At 56.6% G+C, this 21,961-nt stretch overlaps 2 protein-coding genes across 2 annotated transcripts; both read left to right on the top strand.

The window, feature by feature from the left end:
• Positions 1-205: 205 nt before the first annotated feature.
• SNUPN (snurportin 1) lies at positions 206-9,024 on the top strand. Its single transcript, XM_068204385.1, has 8 exons — positions 206-363; positions 510-666; positions 1,475-1,579; positions 1,670-1,766; positions 2,633-2,730; positions 3,024-3,101; positions 4,191-4,271; positions 7,973-9,024. The coding sequence occupies exons 1-8, from the start codon at positions 212-214 to the stop codon at positions 8,300-8,302; spliced, it is 1,098 nt and encodes a 365-aa protein (XP_068060486.1). The 5' UTR covers positions 206-211; the 3' UTR covers positions 8,303-9,024.
• A 1,431-nt stretch (positions 9,025-10,455) lies between these two features.
• Positions 10,456-21,693, top strand: PTPN9 (protein tyrosine phosphatase non-receptor type 9). The gene is made up of 13 exons (XM_068204397.1): positions 10,456-11,441; positions 14,964-15,107; positions 15,550-15,639; positions 15,742-15,866; positions 16,524-16,629; positions 17,248-17,358; positions 17,587-17,915; positions 18,286-18,379; positions 18,469-18,538; positions 19,065-19,143; positions 19,403-19,553; positions 19,644-19,851; positions 20,118-21,693. The coding sequence occupies exons 1-13, from the start codon at positions 11,409-11,411 to the stop codon at positions 20,342-20,344; spliced, it is 1,767 nt and encodes a 588-aa protein (XP_068060498.1). The 5' UTR covers positions 10,456-11,408; the 3' UTR covers positions 20,345-21,693.
• Positions 21,694-21,961: the final 268 nt, after the last annotated feature.

Genomic DNA, 21,961 nt, shown 5'->3' with positions numbered 1-21,961 from the left:
GCACGAATCCCCGCCCGCGGGGGCTGCGGCCGCTCCCGCGTCCCTGCCGAGAAGTCCCCCTCGCCCGTGCCCGGCAGCGCCCCGTCCCGGTGCCCGGGCGCGGGGAAACTGAGGCACGGGACGAGCGGGCTGGGGCGGGCGCGGGGCCTCCGCGCCACGCGGGGGCGCTGCGGGCGGCGCGGGCGGAAGCGCGTTGGGCCGCGGGGTTGCCATGGAGGAGCTGAGCGCGGCGCTGGCGGCGGGCGTGGGGCTGGCGGGGCCCTGCAGCCCGGCCGCGCCGCACCCCCGCCTGGCCGCCTACAAGCCCCGCGGCGGCCCCGGGCAGGCCGAGCGCCGGCAGCGCCTCCTCCGCATCCAGAGAGAGTGAGCGCGGCGGCGGGCGGGATGGGAGCCGCCGCGATGGGAGCGCGGGCCGCGCTGGGCCGGCGCGCCGCTGCCCGTGGGCGCGGCCCGGGCTGGCAGTGCCGTGGGTGACCTGCCGCCCCGCCGGGCTCTTTCCCCGACCCCAGGAGGCGGCTGGACTACGTGAACCATGCCAGGAGGCTGGCGGAGGACGACTGGGCAGGGGTGGAGAGCGAGGAGGAGGGCAGAGAAGGGGAAGATGCGGAGGAAGAGGCGATGGACGTGGATGCTGGCAAAAAGCTGCCCAAGCGCTACGCCAACCAGGTGAGGAGCCATCTGTGTCCCCGTGGCGAGGTGTGGCTGTGGGGCAGGGATGTGGGGTGGTTTGAGGCCACGGTCATGGCCATCTGGGGGCTGAGAGGAGTGTGTCCTGCCCGGCTTGGTGCTCGCAGAGAAAGTGTGCCGAGTTCAAATGGAAAATACGTGGAGATGGGAACTGCTTTAGAATCACTTAGGTTGGAAAAGACCTCGAAGGTCGCTGATTCCAACCATTAATTCTGCATCACCGTGTTCCCCGCTTTAGGAGATTTCAGCTCAGCCAGCAGCATGAGTACCCTGTTAGGCAGTATTCAGCTGAAGATTTCTGTTTCCCTGTGTTTGGAAAGGAAAGAAGGGCAAACTCAGCTGGGTTTTATCAGCCTGGGTGCTGTATCAGTCCTAGATAACACACAGCCACTTAGGCAACCTCTGAAGAGGTCAGTTTGTCCAGGCTCTTTACTCCTGACACTTTGGAATCTCTAAGCCCTGCTGTGTTTTTAAAAATAAAGTGCTGGAGCAGGGACCAAGGTGTGGGGTGTCCAGTCAAGGGCTGTGAGCCCTGTGCTGTGGTCTGAAGCTCAGTCAGCAGCTGGGAAGCAAGAGAAAGACTTGGGGAAGAATGTGTTAGGCAGGCTGGACTTCATCAGAGGGGAGGGAAGGAGCCCTTTCGGGGTTACAAGCAGTGCCAGCTGCCCTTAAAACACCCAGTGTCAAAGCACAGTCAAAACCTCCTTGCTTTACCCTTGAGCTGTTTGTTGTCCATGACATCAGGAGAGTTGTTACTGACTGGTTCTTCTCCCTGGGCTCTCTGCAGCTGATGCTGTCGGAGTGGCTGGTGGATGTCCCCTCAGATCTGGAGCAGGAGTGGGTTGTGGTGGTGTGTCCCGTCGGGAAGCGGGCTCTTGTCGTGGCCTCCAGGGTAAGTGGGCTTCCACCAGCTGCTAAAGGACGTTCACAGCCAACATAAAACTGGCTTGACTGGGTTTTTTCTCTCCTTTTTTCCTCACAGGGCACAACAGCAGCTTACACCAAGAGTGGCTTCTGTGTCAACAGGTTCCCATCCCTGCTGCCAGGGGGAAACCGGCACAACTCAACCAGTGACAAAGGTACAGGTGTGAGGAGGTATTTGGGAGAGAGAGGGGGAGTCTGTGTGTGCTGACAAGCCCAGTGGTGTTCCTCCAGCTCCCCCAAGGCCCACGGCTGTGCCCCTTTTTTGTGCTGGGGGTGATCAGCTTCAGGCCAGTTTCTGTATCCCTGGAGGTAACTAGATGGGAGCAGTATCAGGTACCTTTATGCTACATAAGCACCTAGAACCCCCAGATGGTTTGGTTTGGAAGAGACCTTAAAGCTCATCTTGTTCCACTGCCATTCCAAGGACAGGGAACCTTCCTCTAAAACAGGCTGCTCCAAGCCCTGTCCAACCTGGCCTTGGACACTTCCAGTGATGGGGCAGTCACAGCTGCTCTGGGCAACCTGTGCCAGGGCCTCAGCACCTTCTGATTAAAGCATTTCTTCCTAACAGCTAATCTAAAATTGTCCTTTTCCAGTTTAAAACCATTGCCCCGTGTCCTGCCACATCTTTTAATAAGCTTCCTGTTAGACTGACACTCTTAAACCCCAACATTCTCTCTGTCCTCTAACACACCTTTGTATGGTGCCATCTTCCTTAATACATCTTAGAATTAATTTTTTTTTTTTGCCCCAAAAAGAGAGGGATTGTCTGGCAAATGCCATTTCCTGAAACATGTCCTTGCTTGTTGTGCCTCTGACTGGTCCCTTTGCAGCCTCGTGGGACTCCTCAAGCTCAAGGCTTTTTGTGGCTGCAGTTTGTGGTAGCAGGAGGGGATCCCTCTGCACGCTGCAGTCTGACATCAGGGCAGGATTAATGTCGGAGAGCTGGAACCTCGTGTTTGCCAGCTGGGTTGGGCAGTGTTAGGAGCAGGTCTGGACCTCCCTGTGTTTGTGTGTGCAGTGTACAGCATCCTGGACTGCATCTACAACGAGGCCAAGCAGACCTACTACATCCTGGACGTGATGTGCTGGAGAGGACACCCCGTTTATGACTGCCAGGTACTGAGCCCTGCCCTCCCTGGTGTTCCCTGAGCTGCTTTGCTCCAGCACTGCGTGAAGCTCACGCTGCAAAAGGCAGAGATTTCTCCTAAGCACCAGCATCTCTGCAGCTTTAGGGCTGCTGGATAAGTGTGTACATGTTTTGGGGGGGAGCAGCAGGGTTTGGGGTGCTGTTTCTGCAGGTGAAGTCGAGTTTATAAATCTCCCAGGTGAGTGCAGAGGAACAAAGGTTCTTGGCAGATGCTGCCAGGTGATGTGTGGTGAATGGTCACTAACTCTGCCTCCTTTCACAGACTGACTTCAGATTCTTCTGGCTCTCCTCAAAAATCCAAGAGGAGGGAGGGCTGGGAGAGAAAAGCAGGATTAATCCGGTAAGTCCTTTTGTACTGAGGAGGAGGCTGGGGGTAGTAAGCTCTCCTGTTCAGCAGGCTTCAGCAGTTTCTTTCACAAGTGGAAGCTTTTTTTCCTTTTTTTTTTTTTTCCTTTTCCCCCCGCAGATCAGGCTTCAAAGTGTAGATCTGATGAAATGGGATGCCGTGGTCAGGATGTAAATAGAACCACTGCATATTGTAAATGAGTTTAGTGGGGTTTTTTCCTCCCATCCAAAGTGCTGAGGGAGATCACACTGCAGGATATCAGCTAACTTCCATGCTGTTTTTAGCTTTCCCTTGTAATGGAATGGAAAGCCAGTGTGGTTTCTTCAGGAGCAGTGTTGGTTGGCAGTCTGACTACAATGGGGTTTATTCTGGCAGTCTTGTGGGTTTGTAAAGCTTTAAGCCTCCCCTCTGTTTAAACTGAGCGTTGAAGTTGTCAGGATGAATGCTGGCTTGCCACCCAGAGTCCCTGCTGAGCCAGAATAAAAAGTCTTCCTTTGAAGGCTTACACATGGGGGTCAGACCTAGAGTCCACAGCAGCTTGGAATGTGAATTTTGGGTACAGACATGAGAGATTTGTCTGCTCAGACATGGCCAAGCAGAGCAGCTCCTGTGAGCTGAGCATCTCGGTGATAAATGGGGCTGACTGCAGTGAGGGTGTCTGTGTTCAGAGAACATCCTGTCCTGACTCCCAACAGGAATATCCAGAAGATAACTACCTAATGGAAGGGGGGTCGTTTCAGCTTTCATTTCCTGGGTGGAAAGATTGGCTTGGCTGAGGCAGCAGCCTGGAGCAGACGTCTGTCTGCTTTGCATCCTGCCCGGAGGTCATCATTTTCTATTTTGGTTAGAAGAGCATCTCTGGGTCAGGTCTCCTGAAAAGTTCTTCCTGCAGTCTTAGGTGCTTGGGAAAAAAGGTATCAGGAGTATATGTGGGAGCTGTTCGTCACCCTTTCCCTCTTATGCTGAATCCTGCACCGGAGGAATCCTTCCTTTATAGCTGCCTACACACCAGTGCTGGATTCAGCGACTTGTTCTCCTGTAGACCAGGGAGTTGCCTCTTCTAACCCTCTTTTACTTTTCCAGTACAAATTTGTGGGCCTGCAGAACTTCCCCTGCTCCTCGGACAGCCTGTGTGAACTGCTGGCTACAGACTTTCCCTTTGAGGTGAGAACACTCAGGTGGGGCCTGGACCCCAGCCTTAACAACAGCTCTGCCAGTGCTGGGAGAGAGATGCATCCCCTCTCTTTGGGAATTTGCTCTCCTGGGGCTGCAGAAAGCTTGCCAAGTTGCTGTTTCCTTTGTGTGGGGTGGATGTCTTCATGCCCATGTTTGATCTGTTGCCTTGTCACACACCTCATTCAACCGCACAAACGAGCAAGAGTTAAACCATGGCACTCCCTGGGTTTGCGCTGCCCTTGCTGCAGTTGGCTGTGTCTGAAAGCCTTTTGGGATGAGAGGACACTCAGTCTGCCTCCAGAAGCAGCACAACTCAGGTTCACATAGCAGTGTGATTGTCAACTGACCTTTTCAGGGCCAAAACTGGTACTGACCACTGTCCTGGGCAGGCTTGTGTGCATTTCCTTGGTGTTGGTGCTTCCAGCAAGGCAGTTGGCTGTTTGGTGAGGAGGAAGGAGAAGGGTGGTGGTAAGATCCCAATAGTTTCTAGGGGGTTTGGGTGTTCATGATGAGTGCCTGAGGTGTACTGGAGCTGGGGGCAGTTGGCTGTGACAGAAATCACTGAGCAGGACACCTGCGTTTGCTTCATCAGCTTTAAAAGTAGAATCATACAGTACTGAGTGGAAAGGGACCTGCTAGTAGCATCCAGCTCCAACTCTGGCCTTGCACAGGACAGCTCCAAGAATCCCACCCTGGGCCTGAGAGTGTTGTCCAAAGGCTCCCTGAGCTCTGGCAAGCTTGGGGCTAATGACTGCTGCTCTGGGGAGTCTATTCCAGTGCCTGACCATCCCCTGGGGGAAGATATTTCCTAATATCCACTCTAAACGTCCCCTGGCACAGCTGTTGTGCTGTTCTGACCTTCGGGGAAGGGCAGGACAGGCAAAGCCGTGTGCCGCCCTGCTCAGCTCCGTGTGGTTGTGAGCAGTGAGTCGCAGGCCCTCGTGAATCAGCTCTGGCTGCCTTTGCCTGCCCTGCCTGACTTGTCACTGCAAGGGAAGGGGATGGAGGAGGCAGTGGCATTCCAACCCGGTGACAGTGACAACATCTGTGAGCCAAAGCTCCTCCAGTGGTTGCAGCTGTTCCTAGGAGTGCCCAATCTCAGCCCTACGTCAGGAGCAGCCTCCACAGAGATTTCTTGTCCCATGAAGCCAAAAGCCACGTTGATGTGACAGTGTTTCTCATGCTCTCCCATCCCAAGTTAGCCATTAAAATAGGTGTAGGTTTAAGTTATGGGCACTAACTTGGCTGTGAGGGCTGACTTTGCTTTCTGCTTGTGAAAGCCAGGACAGTCATCAGAGCAAGTTGGAAAGTCCCAATGCCTTGCTGGTCTTGCCAGACCCTGCTCTGAACATGGATTGATGAGGCTTCCTAGCTTTCTTACAGCTGGCTTGCTCAGTAATAAATGCTCCAAGTGCCTCCATAGAAACAGTCATTCCTGGCTTTCCTGAGCAAAGTCTTCATTCCTTCCTGAGGCATCTGCTCCCGTGAGGAAAGGCTGAGGAGGGTTTGCCCGCTGCAGTCAGAGCAGCAAACTTCTGGGCTACAAAGGAGGCCCTTGCGAAACTCTGGAGCAGGAGATGGAGCTGAACAGACTCCAGCTGTGTAATCCAGCTGTGATTTGCCCCCTACCCCAGGCCCTCTGCTGTATCAGGGTGTGACCCCAGGAAGCAAAACGTGGTGTATGTTTGCTCAAAACCGCCCCAATACCAGGGGAACCTTGGTGCTTTTTCACGGGAGAAGGGAGCTGTGGGTCTCTGTGGTGTGCCACAAGAGGGAGCCCAAAAATCCCCAAAAACACCTTCTACCAACGGCACAGAACAGAATAAACTTTGCAGGAGGCAAAATACATCCTGACTGTGGGGGGAGGGTAACAGAGGTGGTCTTAGGTCTGGACCCAGCATCTTTTGATCTCGTATGTGTAGTGGCCACAGAGGAGGTCAGTGCTTTCAGATCTGGGTCTTCTTCAGAGTTAATCTCTAACCTCAGAGCTAGGGCCTGATCCACTCTATTCAGTGGACTCTTATTCCCTGGAATTTGGTAGACTTTGGATCAGTTGACTGGCTCTGAATTTCAAGTGGTTTTTGAAGTGGGTCTTAAGAGCTGCTGTCCCTCTCACAGATCTGAGTAAAACCATGCTTTCCACGAAGGCAGGGGAGCCAAAGCCTCTGAGAAACCCTGATGTTTAGGAATGGGAGGACTGTTAAGCACCTAAAATCTGGAAAGCATGGCCGTGGAATGTTAAATCCTGCCAGGCCAGTCTCTCCTCAGGTTCCTCAGGGACAGCGTCAGTCCTCGTTCTGATGTGGCCACTGTCACTGTGGTGACTCAGGGTAGGGACCCGGCCAACAAACTCAGTAAACGGGAAGGAATATAGGAGGCACTTAATTGGGGAATGGGGAACACGACCTCACGCCACCAGGCTGAACTCCTTTGAATTCTCCAGCTTGGGGAAGGTGTTTGGAGTGATCTGGAAGGCCTTCCAGGCTCTGATCTTTACCAAAGCATTCCTGTGGGTGCTGGAGAATCCCCGTTGCTCATCAAGTGCCATGCGCCCACAGGAATGGGCTGGATGTACTGGAGTGCTGCAAAATCTGATTCTTCCCAGGAGGCAGGGTGGGGGAAAAGCTTTTCACTTTATATATCCAGAGGGGTTGCACAAGCTCATCATGATGTTTACTGTTCTGGTTTTGTGTTTTCCTAGCACAAAAATCCCCCCTTTTCTGGGATTATTTTGCAAGATGTTAACAGTGACTGAAAATTATGGACAGAATAGTGCTAGAAGCTTTACCCTCTCTGCCAGAGGTTAGCATCTGTGGAACAGAAGTGGATATGTGCTGCTTTGTGCTCAGCCAGTGTTTCTGTTCTGGAGGCTGTAGGATCAGGGAGGGGCCCGGGACCATTTCATCCCGAGGTGGGCTCTTGTTCTCTCTTCTGCCCACTCAGCCACTCTTCCTCGTAGCCAAATGGCCTTTTAAGAGCTTGTGAAGCAAGCTAAGAGGAGCACCACCTCCAGCATTAGTCAGCCTGACAGCAGGATCCAACCTTGCAGAGCACACCCCTGGGAAGTGTGGGAAGAGGGGCGATGAGAATCCCTGAGCATGGTGGGGAAGTGGGGAAAACGTCAGCCAGCTGCAGCACTGCAGAGTGTGGAAATAGTAGCACAAGAGTTAGGGCCTAAACCTTTGAAGTCCTGAGTGCCCTTAACTGTCACTGATTGCTAGGAGAAGTTCTCTCCTGGGAAACATTAAGAATTTTTTTGGCATAAGCCAGCTGAAAGAGCTGTGAGGAGTCGGGGCTCCTTGGCGTCACACACTCGGGCTAATTACTTTGCAAATGTATTATTTAAAATAACCCTAATCCAGTAAAGTGGGCTGCCTTATTCAGAAACTCTCTGGCTTTTCTGCAGAATGGGATGAAAGCATCCAGAGGACATTGCTCTGTGCCGACACCAAGCTGGATTCATTTGCCTTTGACAATTTAAAGCCATCTGGGAGTCGCTGATCTTTCAGGGCAGCAGCTCTGCAGGTTTCTCCTTTCCCTTCCGCTGTTTATTGCACTGCTTGAGGAAAAATGATCCAGCTGGTGGTTTTGGCCTGCAAACAGAGAGCAGAGCCGTTGTCTGGTGCCTGGTCATTCACCTGCAGGAGCCTCAGCTCTGCCCTTTCATTCATTCTCTCTCCTCCCTGCAGGTCGACGGGCTGCTCTTCTACCACAAGCAAACCCACTACACCCCCGGCAGCACCCCGCTGGTGGGCTGGCTCCGGCCCTACATGGTCCCCGAGATCCTGGGGCTCGCCGTGCCCGCCACCGTGCTCACGGCCAAGCCGGACTACGCCGGGCGGCAGCTCCAGCAGATCATCGAGAGCAAGAGGAGTAAAAAGCTGGAGGCAGAAAAGGGCCACCCCGGCGGCGAGGCGGCCGCGAGGAACGGACACTACGAGCTGGAACACTTGTCCACTCCTCAGCCAGAAAAGTCTCCGGAGAGCCGGGATGGAGCAGTGAGCCAGATGGAGAGTTAAGCTGCTGGGAGAGGCCAGCTGGGCAGAGAGCAGGGAAAAGGCCCCCTGCTTCTCACTGTGCCTCGTGCTCCTGAGAGGGGGCAGAGTAATGATGATAGGATGGCTTTGTTTAAAGGGCATGATAGTGGAATATCTTGCCCCAGGTGCTGCTGGATTTTTTGTATTTGTTGTTATTACATACACTTTGCCAGGATTTCTGTGAGGCCTTAACAGGATTGTCTGGTTCTTCGCTAAAGCAGTCCTGTGCAGGGAAATGATCTGTCCCCATAGCGCAGGGATACAGTTCAGCTCCTGACCCTGCTTCTGTTAGAGTCTTGGCAAAACTCCAGCATAGGAACAGTGCTTGGACCTCTGAGGTGCAGCTGCTGCTTGTGACCCTTGCAGCAGCCCCACCTTCCCAGCCCTGGAAATCGGGGCTTCTCAAACATTGATCCAGCTGTTTTCTGAGGCCTTTCCAATGAAAGTTGTTACTAACAAAAAGTTTGCAGTGAGCTGCTGTAAATGCAAAGGCTGGACTTTCCACACCCACACATTCTTGGGAAAATCTAAATTTCCCTGCGTTGCAGCAGGACCTGCCTCGGAGCAGGGCTTTGTGCGGCGCGAGCTCGGCAGAAGCCTCTCTCTCCTCGAGGCTTTTCTCAGTGGGGGGAGGAAGGAGTGGGTTCTCTCTGAAAAACGCTACCATTGATCGTGCCAAATAAAAGGTTTCTCAGAAAGACAAATTCTTGAGCGTCTTCCTGCTACCTAAGGGTGGATGCGTGCTGTGCCTCCCAAATAGGGATTGAAAAATTGGTTCCAGTGCTGACTGGAGCAGAGGAAACGTTTGTGTGGGTTTAATTCTCTGCACATCGAGGTGCTTCAGTCTCTTGTCCTGTCTTTCTCATCCCAGCCCAATCCCACCTTTTAAGCACCGGCTGCTCCCCCTCCCTGGTTTTGGGGGGATGAAATGATGGTTCTCACTGTCCCCAGGTTGATTTCCAGAGAGGGATGAAAAGGAGGGAAATGAAATACCAAGCTCAAGGCAGCGCTGGGGACTCTCCTCCCAGTTCTCTATGGAAATTCCCCTGGAGGAGATACCGAGAGTGCGGATGGCCACCTGCAGATAGCGGGCGCGCTTGTATCCTGCCCTTGCACCCCCCAGAAAAAAGCCCCCCAGGCTTTTATTCCCAGAAAAAGCCTGGTTTCTGTGCCAAGCGTGCGGGCTTGTGTGCGACCATCTGGCCGTGCAGCCGCTATTGATGATAGCAGCGGGCAGCAGGAGCTGGCCTGGCTGTGGGAGGGGGCTGCCCTCCGCTCCCCTTCCCCGGCAGGGAAGTGGCACCCTGGCCCCGCAGTGTTCGGAGCTGTCGCTTTCAAACAGCTGCTTAAGTTTCTGGTTTCAGTTTTATTTTTTTAACATGTGAAGCAGCTGGCCCAGGGAAAGAGGATGAGCACCTGACTGCCTTAACCTCCCAGTCCCTTGAAGGTTCCCACCTTCTCCCTGGTTCTCCCAGGTTCTCCATGGTTGGCAGATGTCTGCAGGGAGAGCGCTGAGCGGGATACCGCATCCAGCCTTCTGTCAGCACAGTTTTCCTTCCGTCAGGCAATTAAACCCGGAGGTGGGCATCTGGATGGAAGATTTGTGCATCCCTTAGGGCAGAGAAAGCTGCAGCTCACGTTACTGCCCTCCAGCAGCCTTCCAAGGTCTCCAGCGAGGGAAGGAGAGGAAATACAGCCGTAGAGGGGCTGTGTGCGCTGATGGAGGAGAGCAAGAGGGAAGCGACTGCAGCTTCCCGACGGCTCCAGATGATGCCTCATAGTTTCCCTTTTAAAAGCATGAGCTGGGCTGGAGAAATAAATATTTGCGTTACAATTCCTGTTGGGAACGAAAGGCTGTTTTTGGAGGGAGGGTGTCAAACGGAAGTCGCAGGGGCCAGCACAGTTTGGTGCCGTGATTATTCTGTTTGCTGGGTGCGATCTCACTCCCAGCTGGAACAGGCAGCAGCTCCACTGGAGGGGTCACCCCACCGGGGGCTGAAATTTGGCCTGGGGCAGGAGGGCTGAGCAGGCTGCTCGACCTGGAGACGTGGCCTGGGGCGCTGGGGGACAGAGCCAGCCTGGAGCGCTCATCCAGCCGGGGCTCTCAGCCCCTTCCCTCTGCCCTACTTCCATTTTCTCCCAGTTAGGTGCACAGGCTCCGGCTGTAGGCACGCTGCCAGCACAGTGCTCCTCGGCTGAACAAAATGTCCCCTTGTCCCAGGGCCTGGCTTTTTGGAGCGACCGCTGCTGTGCTTCCCGGGATCCCCGCTCCTTCCCGGAGGAGCTTCGGGACTCTCCATCCAGGCGCTGACACCTGCGCTCGGCTGGGAAATGCAATTTAGGGATCGTAGAGGAGGGAGTGGAAAGAGACGCCTGGAAACCCCGGACTCCTGCTCGTGGGGGGAAGGCTGCGCGGCTGGAATCCCGGCAAGGGAGAATGCTGTGCCGGGAATTTTATCCAGTAACAGCAAGGGAGGATGCGGCTGCCGGGAATTTTATCCAGCACCAGCAAAGGGAGGAGGATGCTGCCACCATTTTAGCGGCGGCGCTCCCGCCTGCCGCGGCCGGAACCGGGGCTGGGGGAGCCGCCGCGGAGCCGGGGGGGGACCGGGCCCCTCCGGCCCCATCCCGGCTGCTGTCCCCCGCTCGCCCCCCCGCCGGGGAGGGCTTCCTGTCCCCCGCCCGCCCTGCGGGGTCGGGCGAGCCGCGGGGAGGGGACGGGGAGGAGGGACCGGGGGCTGCGGGCGCTTCCTGCCGCCGCCCCCGCCGGGGCAGAGCGGAGCGGGGCGGGAGCTCGGCTCGGCCCGGCCCAGCCGAGCGGCGCTCCCGGGCCGAGCCAAACTTCCCGGGGGGCTCACACAAACACACGCACACGCGTACATAGATATTTATTTTTTATAATTTTTTTTTTCCATTTTATTTTAATTTTCTCGGCACTTTCGGCGAGGCCCCCGGGGCGGAGCCGCCCTCGCCGCCGGGAGGGGCCGGTGCCCGCAGCGCCGGGGATGGGCTCCGCCGGGGCGTCCTCCGCCTAGACCAGCCCGGCTCGGCTCGGCCCGGCCCGGCCCGGCTCGGCCCGGTGCGCAGCATGGCCGCGGAGCTCAGCGCCGAGGAGGAGCAGGTAGGTCCCGCCGGGCTCCTCTTCCCCGGGTCGTGCTGGCCAGGACCCCGGGGGTTCTTTCCCCACACCGCTCCTTTCCCATCGTTATTTGGCTGGCGCGGGTTGCCAGGCTGTTTTTTTTCCCAGCGAGGCGATTCTCCCGATGGGAAACCCCCCCACCCCCACGCAGCCCCCCCATCCATGCAGCCGCCAAACCCGCAGCCTCCCAACCCACGCAGCACCCACCCTACAGCCCCCATCCACGCAAACCCCCAACCTCCCCCGTTCCCCAGGAGCCCTCGCAAGGCCCGTGCCGTGGGTGCTGGGGCGTGGGTCCCACGTCCCCCGAGCGGCGTGGCCCCGCTGGCAGGCCTCCCTGCCGTGGGCAGTGGCGTGGGGATGGATGCGTGGGGATGGATGCGTGGGGATGGATGCGGGTGCACGCGCTTCCCACGCCCCGGGCCTCCCGTGACGTCCCGGCTTCCTCCGCCGGCCTTGCGTCACCGCGGGAGGATGTCGCTGGGCTCGGGGAACGGGGCCCTGGAGCCGGCCGGGGCGCCTCGGGTGGCCGGAGCAGCCCCTGCCTGTCCCCTCCTTTGTCCTCTTCCCCAGGCTTGCCCACCCGCGGCCGCTGGGCTTCCCTCGGGATGGGGATGTGGAGCCTGGGAGCGGGACTGGGCGAGCTGCCGGCATCCCTCTGCCCCTCGGGCTGTCACATTGGCCACGTTGGTGGCGCTGGGGACTGCAGAGCGAAGGCAGAAAAGGTCCTGTTTTCCTTCCAAAATGGTCGGTTTTCCAGTTGGTTCCTTTAAAAAGCCTTCGTTTCTACAGAGAGGTTTAGGAGGGCCGGGACGGAGATGCCGAAAACCTCCGTGGAAGAGCCCCTCCTGCAGCCTGCGCTGGTGCTGAGCAAATGCAGAGCTACCAGGCTTTTTCCTCCTGGGAGCAGCACTGCTCCCTCCAGGGTGATAAAATCCCAAGGAATGGGGAGTGTCCTTGCCCTCTGTCCCCAGAGGTGCCTGAGATCTGCGTTTCTCTTTTGTCACTGAGGGGGCAAAGCTTCCAGAAATAGGGGTTTTGGAGATCCTGCAGTGGCAGGAAAGTCTGGGAGCAGTGTCCCAGGAGAGGGATCTGAGATGTTTGGTTTGTTTGGGAGTATTGGATGGAGAAGGTGAAGAGATGTTTGCAATAATGGCTCCAGGTTTGGGTCATCAGCTTGGTGTGGGGAAGGCTGCCTTTCGTGCTGCCCTCGGTGGCTTGGAAGCCAAAATAACAGAAGTTTCCTTTTCTTTGTGGGTAAGTGGTGCTTTGGGCTGGAACATGCCCTTCCTGCCATCCCTTCATCTTTCTCAGGACTATCAAGATTTCCTCCACTTCCCCTGTTACCAACAGCAAGCCAGGGGGAAATTCACCCTTGGGCCAGCCTTGGGACATCTCTTCTACTGTCTCTCTGCAGCTCCCTCCCCAGCCTGTCCCCAAGGTGCCAAACCAATTTTCCTTGAAGGTTTTCAGCCCAGCTGCAGTTTTCACAGATTTATCCCCCACTTCCCCACGCTGAAGAAGGAGGGTAGGTTTGCTGCCTGGAGGAGAGGGCTGGAAGAACCCCTGGATTCCGGCAGCAGTGGCTTTGTCACCACCCTGCTCCAGCGCAGCGGGGACGTGGATGACGCCAGCACTCCAAAGACCAGCATTGTTCCAAACGCCCGGCCACGGACAGTTTCACTCCCAGTGCTGCCAAAACAGGACTTCTTGCTGCAGCTCTGGGTCACAGGCTTTGTTTCCGGCATGTGGAGCGATCCCTGCTCCGCTGGGATTGACATGTATAAATCATTTGGGATTGGGCTAGGAATGATGATGAAACCCAGTGGAGCGCACGAAGGGGGCAGAGCTGTGGCTGGCATTGATGCTCAGCTCTGTAATGCCTGGCTCCCTGCTGTTGAATGGTGGCATTGGTAAGTTTGGAATTTGGTTTTGTTCTCAGGGAAAGCTGGAATTCATGGCTGAACTGCCCTGCAAAGATAGCGCTTGTTCTTGTGCGTCTTCCCCTTGCAAAAAGCCCTTCATCCCTCGTGACAGCTGCTGGAAATGGGATTGTGTGAAGTGTGACGGGTTAGATGTTGAGGAAGCAGACCTGAACCACAGGTTGCATCCTCTTCTCATTGCCATCGTGCCCTTTGGGCCCCTCTTCCCATCATCTTGGGGAATCATTGCCATCTCAGGCTGCGGAGTCAGCTCTGGTCTTTGTCCGAGGGAAGTGGGAGTTGTACCTGGCTCTCACTCACATACCTTGACCGTCCTGCACATGCTGGGGAAGGATCATCTTCACTGTTATTTTGGGTTTGCATCTGCAGTCCTGGATTTTGAGTAACTGGTGCCTTGGGGGATGCCCTGGCAAGGTGGAGGTGTGCCCAGGATATATTGGGTAGGATATGTTTACAGACAGAATATATTCCTGGATGTGTGGATGTGTGCTGTGTTAAGGCTGAAGATGGTTCCTGTATTGCCCCATTTATTTTCCTGTGGTGCTTGCCTGGCTGCTTTGTGTGACGCTGGGACCAAGTTAGGGAGCTCCTGGCTGCAGAGTGCTGGGAGACAGACCCCTGCGATGAGCTGGGCTCCTTTGGCTCATCCCATGAGAGGGGCTCGCTGTCCCTGCCGAGCCTCACGCCGCCGATAAACCCCGGCCCTTCACTTCCTCCTGTCGGAAGTCATTAACACCGACAAGCTTTTCTGGCTCAATAGCTCCCAGTAACTCTGAATAGTTCCCGGTAACTTTGTGCCGCTGCCTGACATCCTACACCCCCGCCTGCCTGCCTCCCGGAGCCAGCCTTCAGCACTCCCCTCCCTCCTCCACTCTCCATCACCATCCTCCGCTCTGGGGAGCTTGGAAGCTGTTTTATTTTGGCATATGCCTGGCTGGGAGCAAGGCGTTTTGGTGTCTCCTTCCATGCTGCCTGCATCCCTTGAGCAGGCTTGCAGTGGAAGACCGGGCTGCGCTGCCCCGTCTCCCCTGGGGCTCCTGTGTGGGACAGGGAATCAATCCACAGCAGAAGGCAAAGCTGCGTCCTGGGACCCTCCTGGTGTTCCATGTATGTGTGAAACTGGTGTTACTGGGCGAGCTGGTCCGTGTCCTCTAGCAGGTCGAAGGGTCAGCCCTCCATGTTCACTGCCTGTGTTCCCACAGCCAAGTTCGCTGCTCCGTGGTGGAGCTGCAGCCCCAGGAGGCCACTGCCAGCTGATCGGGCTGTGCTGGGGGAGCGGTGTCTGAATGGGAGTTTGTTGCCTGCAAAATCCTCCTTTTGCTCCCCGTCTCCTTTCCATAAGTGTCCCCCAGCCTCCAGGCCATTTTTCCCACCCCTTGCTCCCTTTCCACCACTGCCCTTACCCCTTTTGTTGTGGAGTTCCCTGCTTCACCCCGAGAAGCTGCTGGGTCTGTTGAGGATTGTACCTCCAACAATGACCAGGGATGCTCCTTAGGCACCCCTCCTTCTCCTCCTCTTCCTCTCACCCTGTCTCATCACTCGCCCCTGATCTCTCCCACAGGCCACCAAGCAGTTCCTGGAGGAGATCAACAAGTGGACAGGCCAGTACAATGTGTCCCCGCTCTCCTGGAATGTGGCTGTCAAGTTCCTCATGGCCCGCAAGTTCGACGTCCTGCGGGCCATCGAGCTCTTCCACTCCTACCGGGTAAGTGAGAGGGGCTGGAACTCCCACCTGAGGGCTTCCTGCTCTGCAGGAGATCCCTGCTCCCTAGGACCACCCTCCCCCTGCTCCTTTTTCCTTTTCTCTCTCCCTTACAAGTTTTATCCAGCTGGAAAATCCTTTTTCAGCCAAGGCAGGTTGCCATGGAGATCTCGCCGATCCCAATCCCTTCCCCTCCTCTGGGAGCAGCTCATGGGGTGCCCTCCTGGCTGGTGTGTGCTGCCCACAGAGCATTTCCCTATATATTAAGGACATAGATCCATGCATGCCTTTTCCAACCTGGTGTTGCAAAGCTGTTCCTTCTGTTACCGGGGGGTGTGCTAGAAAATGATCCCATGGAGCAGAGGTTCCCTCGGACAGCTGGGTACTCTGTGGGGCAGAGGTGGGTTGTGCCTGTGCCCCCTGTCACCGCCCTCCCTGCCCGCAGGAGACGCGGCTGAAGGAAGGGATTGTGAAGCTGAAGCCGCACGAGGAGCCGCTGCGCTCGGAGCTGCTCAGCGGGAAGTTCACCATTCTGGTAGGTGGGGTTAACTCCCCAGGGAGTTATCCCAGCTGGGTGGCTTATCCCAGCTCTGCTCCCCGGGGGTGCTGCGGGAGCCTGACCCCGTTTCCTCGGCAGAGCGTGCGGGACCCCTCGGGAGCCTCCATCGCCCTGTTCACAGCCAAGCTGCACCACCCCAGCAAGAGCGTGCAGCACGTGGTGCTCCAGGCACTCTTCTACCTGCTGGACCGAGCTGTGGAGAGGTGAGCCTGCCTCTGCAGGGGTACCCTGTCTCACACTGGAAGGTCCCTGGGGAACACGTTCCCTCCCACGGAGATCACTGCTCCCCATGGCTTGAAATTGCCTGGTTTGAACTCCAGCCAGTCCTCCTCATGGAGTTGTTCAGGAGGGGGACAAAATCCCCCAAGCCCTGAACCAGGCTCTTTGCAGACTTGCCCTGTCCACTCCCTGGGTTCATTTTAGCAAAGTCCTAAATTCCTGCAGGCTCTGGCTGGGGAGGAGGCAGCCCCACCATCAGCCAGACGTAACGTGAGCCCTGCCAAAAATACAAACCCAGGACATTCTCCTGCCATTTATCCTGCTGGGCTCTTTCTGTTTTTACCCTGCCAGTGGCTTCGTTAGCTCTGTCAGTGCCCACAGCTTCACTGCTCCTTGAGATTCACTTACCCATCACGGGTGATGCTTCTGAGGCAGGCTTAAGGCACGAGTCAGGCTTAAATGAGGGTTGGAGGAAGAGATGGTGGAGCAGCTGGGGAAGTGCAGAAGCAAGGTTTGGGTCTGTGGGTCTTTCTGGAAGTGTGGGAAGGGATTTTTGGGGGTCAGTGTGGGCCAGAGCTGCTGATGCAAGAGTCAGGTGGTTGCATGTTGTGGGGTTGATGTCTTTCTTTTCCTCCTCTCAGCTTTGAGACACAAAGGAATGGGCTGGTATTCATCTACGACATGGCAGGGTCACAGTACACCAACTTCGAGCTGGACCTCAGCAAGAAGATCCTCAATCTGCTCAAGGTGGTGCCTGGGGGTTGACTGGTGTCTGGGGACAGTGTGTGGGCCACTCGCTCACCAAGAACCCAAAGTCCTGTGGTTTTGGCATCAATTTGCACCCCAGACCACGCTGACCACGTCTCGGCCGAGGAGCACCAGCTGCAGCCCCGCAGGTCCTCGGGAAGGCACTGGGAGCTTGCCAGGCTGGACCCGGCTGTGGCTGTGGTGTGGCTGGGTGGGAGGGATCAGCTGTCCCCAGGCTGGATTCCTCTCACAGCTGCTGGCAGCGCTTTTGGGAAAACAGATGCAAATTATTTTTTAATCGTGCTGGCATTTGGTGCCTCCTCCCTTCTCTGGAAAAAAAAAAGCAATAAGAGTAAATACTTGCCGGGGTGTGTTCTTTGCATAATCCTGGTTCCCAGTCTTCACCTCTCCCTGCAGAGCCAAACCCTCTGCTTACCTAATTCCAAGGAAGCAATTTGGTTCCTTATCAACTCATAAGAACAAGCACAGCTGTGAGCGTGCGAGGCACACTTCAGGTGTGGCATTGCCATCATGGGGTCCCTGTGCTGGTTGTCACCTCTGCTGGGATATGTCCCCTGCTACAGCAGAGTGGATCTGACCCCCTCCTCACACCCACAGGGTGCCTTCCCAGCTCGGCTCAAGAAGGTTTTCATCGTGGGAGCACCCATGTGGTTCCGCGTGCCCTACTCCATCATCAGCCTGCTGCTGAAGGAGAAGCTGCGGGAGCGGGTGAGTGGGGACCCTCCTGGCATGGGACTGTCCTGGCGCAGGACCCTCAGCGGGCAGGGCTGAGGCTGCTTTCCCTTCGTGACCGGGTGGTGGAAGCAGTTAGCGCCATGCAGCCAACATCTGCTGGAAGCTGCCGAGCACCAGACCTTTGGCATCCCTGTCCCCATCCCCGGCGAATCCTCTCCAACCTTCTTGGAGTCACCCCTGCCTTTCCCCTTCCTCTCACAGGTGCAGATGGTGAAGATGTCAGAGCTGAAGGATCACCTGCCCCGGGAATGCCTCCCTGAGTACCTCGGAGGGTCCCTCAAACTGGACCCTCTGAGCTGGAATTGCCGGTTCCTGCCCCAGCAGAACGGGCACCCCGACCCCCTGGACGAGCTCATCCTGGTGCCGCTGGCAGCCCCCAAAGATAACGGCTCCGTCCACGTCCCCGGGCCCAAGTCCATCACCCTCCAGGAGCTGCTGGATCATGTCAGCCACAAGCAGAAACGTGGCATCTATGAGGAGTACGAAGACATTCGGCGCAGGAGCCCGGCCGGCACCTTCGCCTGCTCTTTGTGAGTTGGTGGGAGGGAGCCAGGTGCCCTTCTCACCCCAAAAACCTGGGTTCCCCCTCACCCCACACTTCTGCTGCTGGATGGGGGTCCATCGGCCTCTTCATGGTGTGGTGCTTTGGGTTAGCAACAGAGAAGGCCAGCCTAGGGATGGCGTGAGCCCCTTTTGTGGGTCCCGCAGCCTCTGGGAATGAGGGGGAGCCGCAGAGGACAGCAGGGACCAGGACCTGGCTGGGACTCTGCTTCCCGAGGCTTTGGCCAGGTGATGGCAGCAGAGCTCAGGCTACGGGCCCCAGAGGCTTGCACAGAGGGAGGGATGCTGCCTTTGCCTTCCCTGGAATACATCCCTGCTTCCCTCTCCCCCGCCTCCCAGGGCACCCTACAACCAGGACAAGAACCGGTACGGGGACGTGCCGTGCCTGGACCAAACCCGTGTCAAGCTGGCAAAGCCATACAGCCGCCCGGAGGTGAGCCAGCCCAGGAGGGCTGTGGGAAGCTGGCACAGCTGTCCCAGGGTTCTGGAGGCCTTATCTCACCTATGCTTTTCTCCCTGCAGCTGACTGACTACATCAACGCGAGCTTCATGGATGGCTACAAGCAGAGGAATGCTTACATTGGCACTCAGGGTATGGCTGAGCCAACAAGGGGTTGTTCTGCTCCTGATGCATCCACGGGTTCCAGCTCTCTGCCCAGTGTCAGCCACTGGCCGTGGGGGACATCCCAGGAGCTGGGCACTGCCCAGCAGGTCCCCCTTCTCTCAGGGTGTATTTACTCCTCCCTGGGTGTATTTATTCCCCTCTCAGTTTCCAGCTAGTGGACTGAAGTTTTTCCTGGGAGATAGCAAGGGGATCCATCTTCATCCATGATAGCAGCCCTCTCCCTCTCCCTGCCCCTATCCCAGTTCTGGATTGGCCCCATCTGCCCAAGGCTGAGCAGAGAGGCGGGATCGGCGCTGAGCCATAGAGACTCGGTGCTGGGGGTGGCAGTCAGTGACAGCTCCAGGCTGTGTTCGTGGGTCCACAGCTGGGTCAGCCCCTACAGGAAGGGGCTGTGGTTCCCTGTGGGGGTGATGGGGGTGTTGCTGGATGCAGCTGGGCAGGGGCTTGCCCAGATCCGTGAGGTTTTGCGCTGATGTGTGGGTTGTCCCTGCAGGGCCTCTGGAAAACACCTACGGTGACTTCTGGCGCATGGTGTGGGAGCAGAACGTCCTGGTGATCGTGATGACAACCCGGTGAGTGCTCATGGAGGGACACAGTCCTCTTTTTCTGTGCAAAAGGAGCATTTTTTTGTGTGGAATAAGCAGCGCTGGGCTCAGTGCAGTGATCCAGCAGCAGTGGTGCCAGCCAGAGCCCCGTAGAGGTGGGACATTGGGTCAAGGACAGACTGTTTGGTCCCTGCGAGATCCCCAAAGGACCAAGGCAGGGTGGCAGGGGAGATGTCTGAGGCAGGGCAAGGAGGACATTACCAGCTTGTCGTTGTCGTGCTCCCAGGCTGGAGGAGGGAGGCAGGAGGAAGTGCGGCCAGTACTGGCCCCTGGAAAAGGATTTCCAGGTGTGCTTTGGGGCCCTGACCATCACCAACCTGGGTGTAGAGAACCTCAACCATTACAAGAAAACCATCCTGGAGATCCACAGCTCAGAGGTGCGTGGCCACAGCTGCCTGCTGGGGGAATGGCATGGGGGCACCAAGGGTCAGAGTAGGAAGGAGAGTCTAAACCCCCGCTTTCCCCAGACCAGGGAGCGGCGGCTGGTATCCCACTTCCAGTACCTGAGCTGGCCAGATTATGGCGTCCCCTCTTCCGCCGCCACTCTCATTGACTTTTTGGGGGCCGTGAAGCAGCAGCAGAGAGTGGCTGTCAGCGCCCTGGGACCTCGCTTCAAGGGTCACCCCGGGGGACCCCCAGTCGTGGTGCACTGCAGTGCTGGCATTGGCAGGACAGGTAATGGGTGTGGGGGAGGTTTGGGGATGACGGGGTGACAAGTCCAGCTTCCCTGGGGCATTTCCATCCTGGGGACTCACGGTGTGTTTGCGAGCTGGTTGACCTGAGACGTGTCCTCAGGACTTCCCACAACCATCAGACCTGGGAGAAGTGCCCAGATGCCTGTAGGAGATCGGTGGGGGGACTGAGCACCACCACTCCAGTTCTCACAAGGGGCAGTGATGGTGCCATTTGGTGTCTGATGCCATCCCCATCGCCGTCCCTAGGTACCTTCTGCGCGCTGGACATCTGCCTGTCACAGCTGCAGGACGTGGGCACCCTGAACATCTACCAGACAGTGCTGCGCATGCGGAGCCAGCGCGCCTTCAGCATCCAGACCCCCGAGCAGTATTACTTCTGCTACACCGCCATCCTCGAGCACGCCCAGCGCGAGGGCCTGCTGCTCACCAACCACAGCCGGGCCGCCCAGGAGAAGAGCTCGCCGGGGCACTGAGACCCTCCGCCTCCCTGCAGACGCCGCTGCCCGTCCTCGGGGGCTGCCCGTGTCGCCTCGGTGCCCGCCGGGACTCAGCAGAGCCGTGGGGGCGGCGGTGCCGGAGCACCTCAGCTGTCAGCACTGCTATGGAACTGTGCCTTATTCAACCCAAACGGTGGCTGCCGCTTGCCGGCACGGGAAGGGGCTCTCACTCCTCACCGTCGTGTTTCGGTTGGGTTTGGATGGTTGGGGAGGTGGTTTGTCTTCTCTTCAAGTTGTTGGGTTCTTTTGTTTTGGTTTTGTTTTAGTTTTTTTTGTTGTTGTTGGGACCACCTAAGATGTACCTAGAGAGGGGCTTTGCAAAGTCCTAGGAAATGTATTCCCAGTCCTGGGGCTGAGGAAGAGGCACGTGCTTCGGTCTCACCTGACGCTCCATCTGTGTGTCTGTATGTATGTGTGTATATAATATACCCCCGCTGTGACCCCCTGGCTATTATATAGATACATATATACAACCTCCCCTTTAGCAGCTCCCAAGGGTCCCCGCTGTCCTGCCACCTCACTGCTGTGATATCTGGAGGGGTGAGTTTGGTCCTGGCTCTGTCTTGTCTTCCCCCTTCCCCTTATTTCCCCTCATGGGCAGCGCTGGGACCCAGTACCCACTCCTGTGCCCATCCCGCAGGAGGCACAAGGATACTTGATGGTGTCCCCCCTGTTTCTTTGTCTCATCTTCCCCGTGGAGAGATAGCAGCTGTGCTCCTGGGAGGATCTGGAGGATTGGGTTGTCCAGGGGGTGCTGAGCTCGCAGGCATCCCCTGCCCCTTGGGTGCCGCTGAGGGAGTCACTAGGTACGAGGTGACGGGGCCGTGGGGACCGACCGGCTCTCCAGGTTGCCCGGCTTTCCCAAGCTGCCACTGGGAACCCGCAGGCCCAGCCCTGCGTTGAGTCATGGGCTGGGAAAGCGCTGAGCAAGAGTAAACCCCAAACCCTGGAGAGGCAACGAGCCTCTGCCCCGGCCCCAGCCCCCGCCACTGCCTGGGCCTCCCCAACTTTATACTGTAATAAGCTCTTTGAATGTGTATATTCTTATTTTTTTATAATCTTGGGGGAGGAGGGCACAGAGTTTGGGAGGTTTTATTTTCTTTTCTTTTGGGATTTTTTTTGTGGGTTTTTTTTTTTTTTTTTTAGGTTTTTGTTTTTTTGGGTTTTTTTTGTATTTAACATTAACTTGATCCAAGCCGGAGCCAGAAGTATTTGTAAATGTTCCTATTTTGCTCTCAGAGAAACCTTTTTGTTGTCGTTACTTTTTTGGGAGTTGTTTTGTTTTTATTTGTATTGATATATAAATATACCACCAGTGACCAGTCCTCTTTGCTGTCATGGGGGCATTGGGCAGGACAGAAGGAGGGAATTCAGGGTTTTGCACGGGCTGTGATCTCTAAATCCAGCTGGCCCCATCCCTGGCTACACGTGGACTCTGAGGAGCACAGGGCTGTGTTTAGAGCTTCTTCTGGCCTGGGTGAGACTGAGACAGAGATAACCAGGCTGCAGGAAGCTTTTCTGGGCAGGCAGGATAGTGTCAGGAGGGAAGGCAGCACAATGAGGTGGTGTACCCAGGGGCGACACAAGCAACCC

Source organism: Anomalospiza imberbis, chromosome 13 (assembly GCF_031753505.1).
Source record: "Anomalospiza imberbis isolate Cuckoo-Finch-1a 21T00152 chromosome 13, ASM3175350v1, whole genome shotgun sequence".
Lineage (NCBI taxonomy): Eukaryota > Metazoa > Chordata > Aves > Passeriformes > Viduidae > Anomalospiza > Anomalospiza imberbis.
Note: the sequence above shows the minus strand (reverse complement) of the source record. Positions and strands in the feature narration are given on the sequence as shown.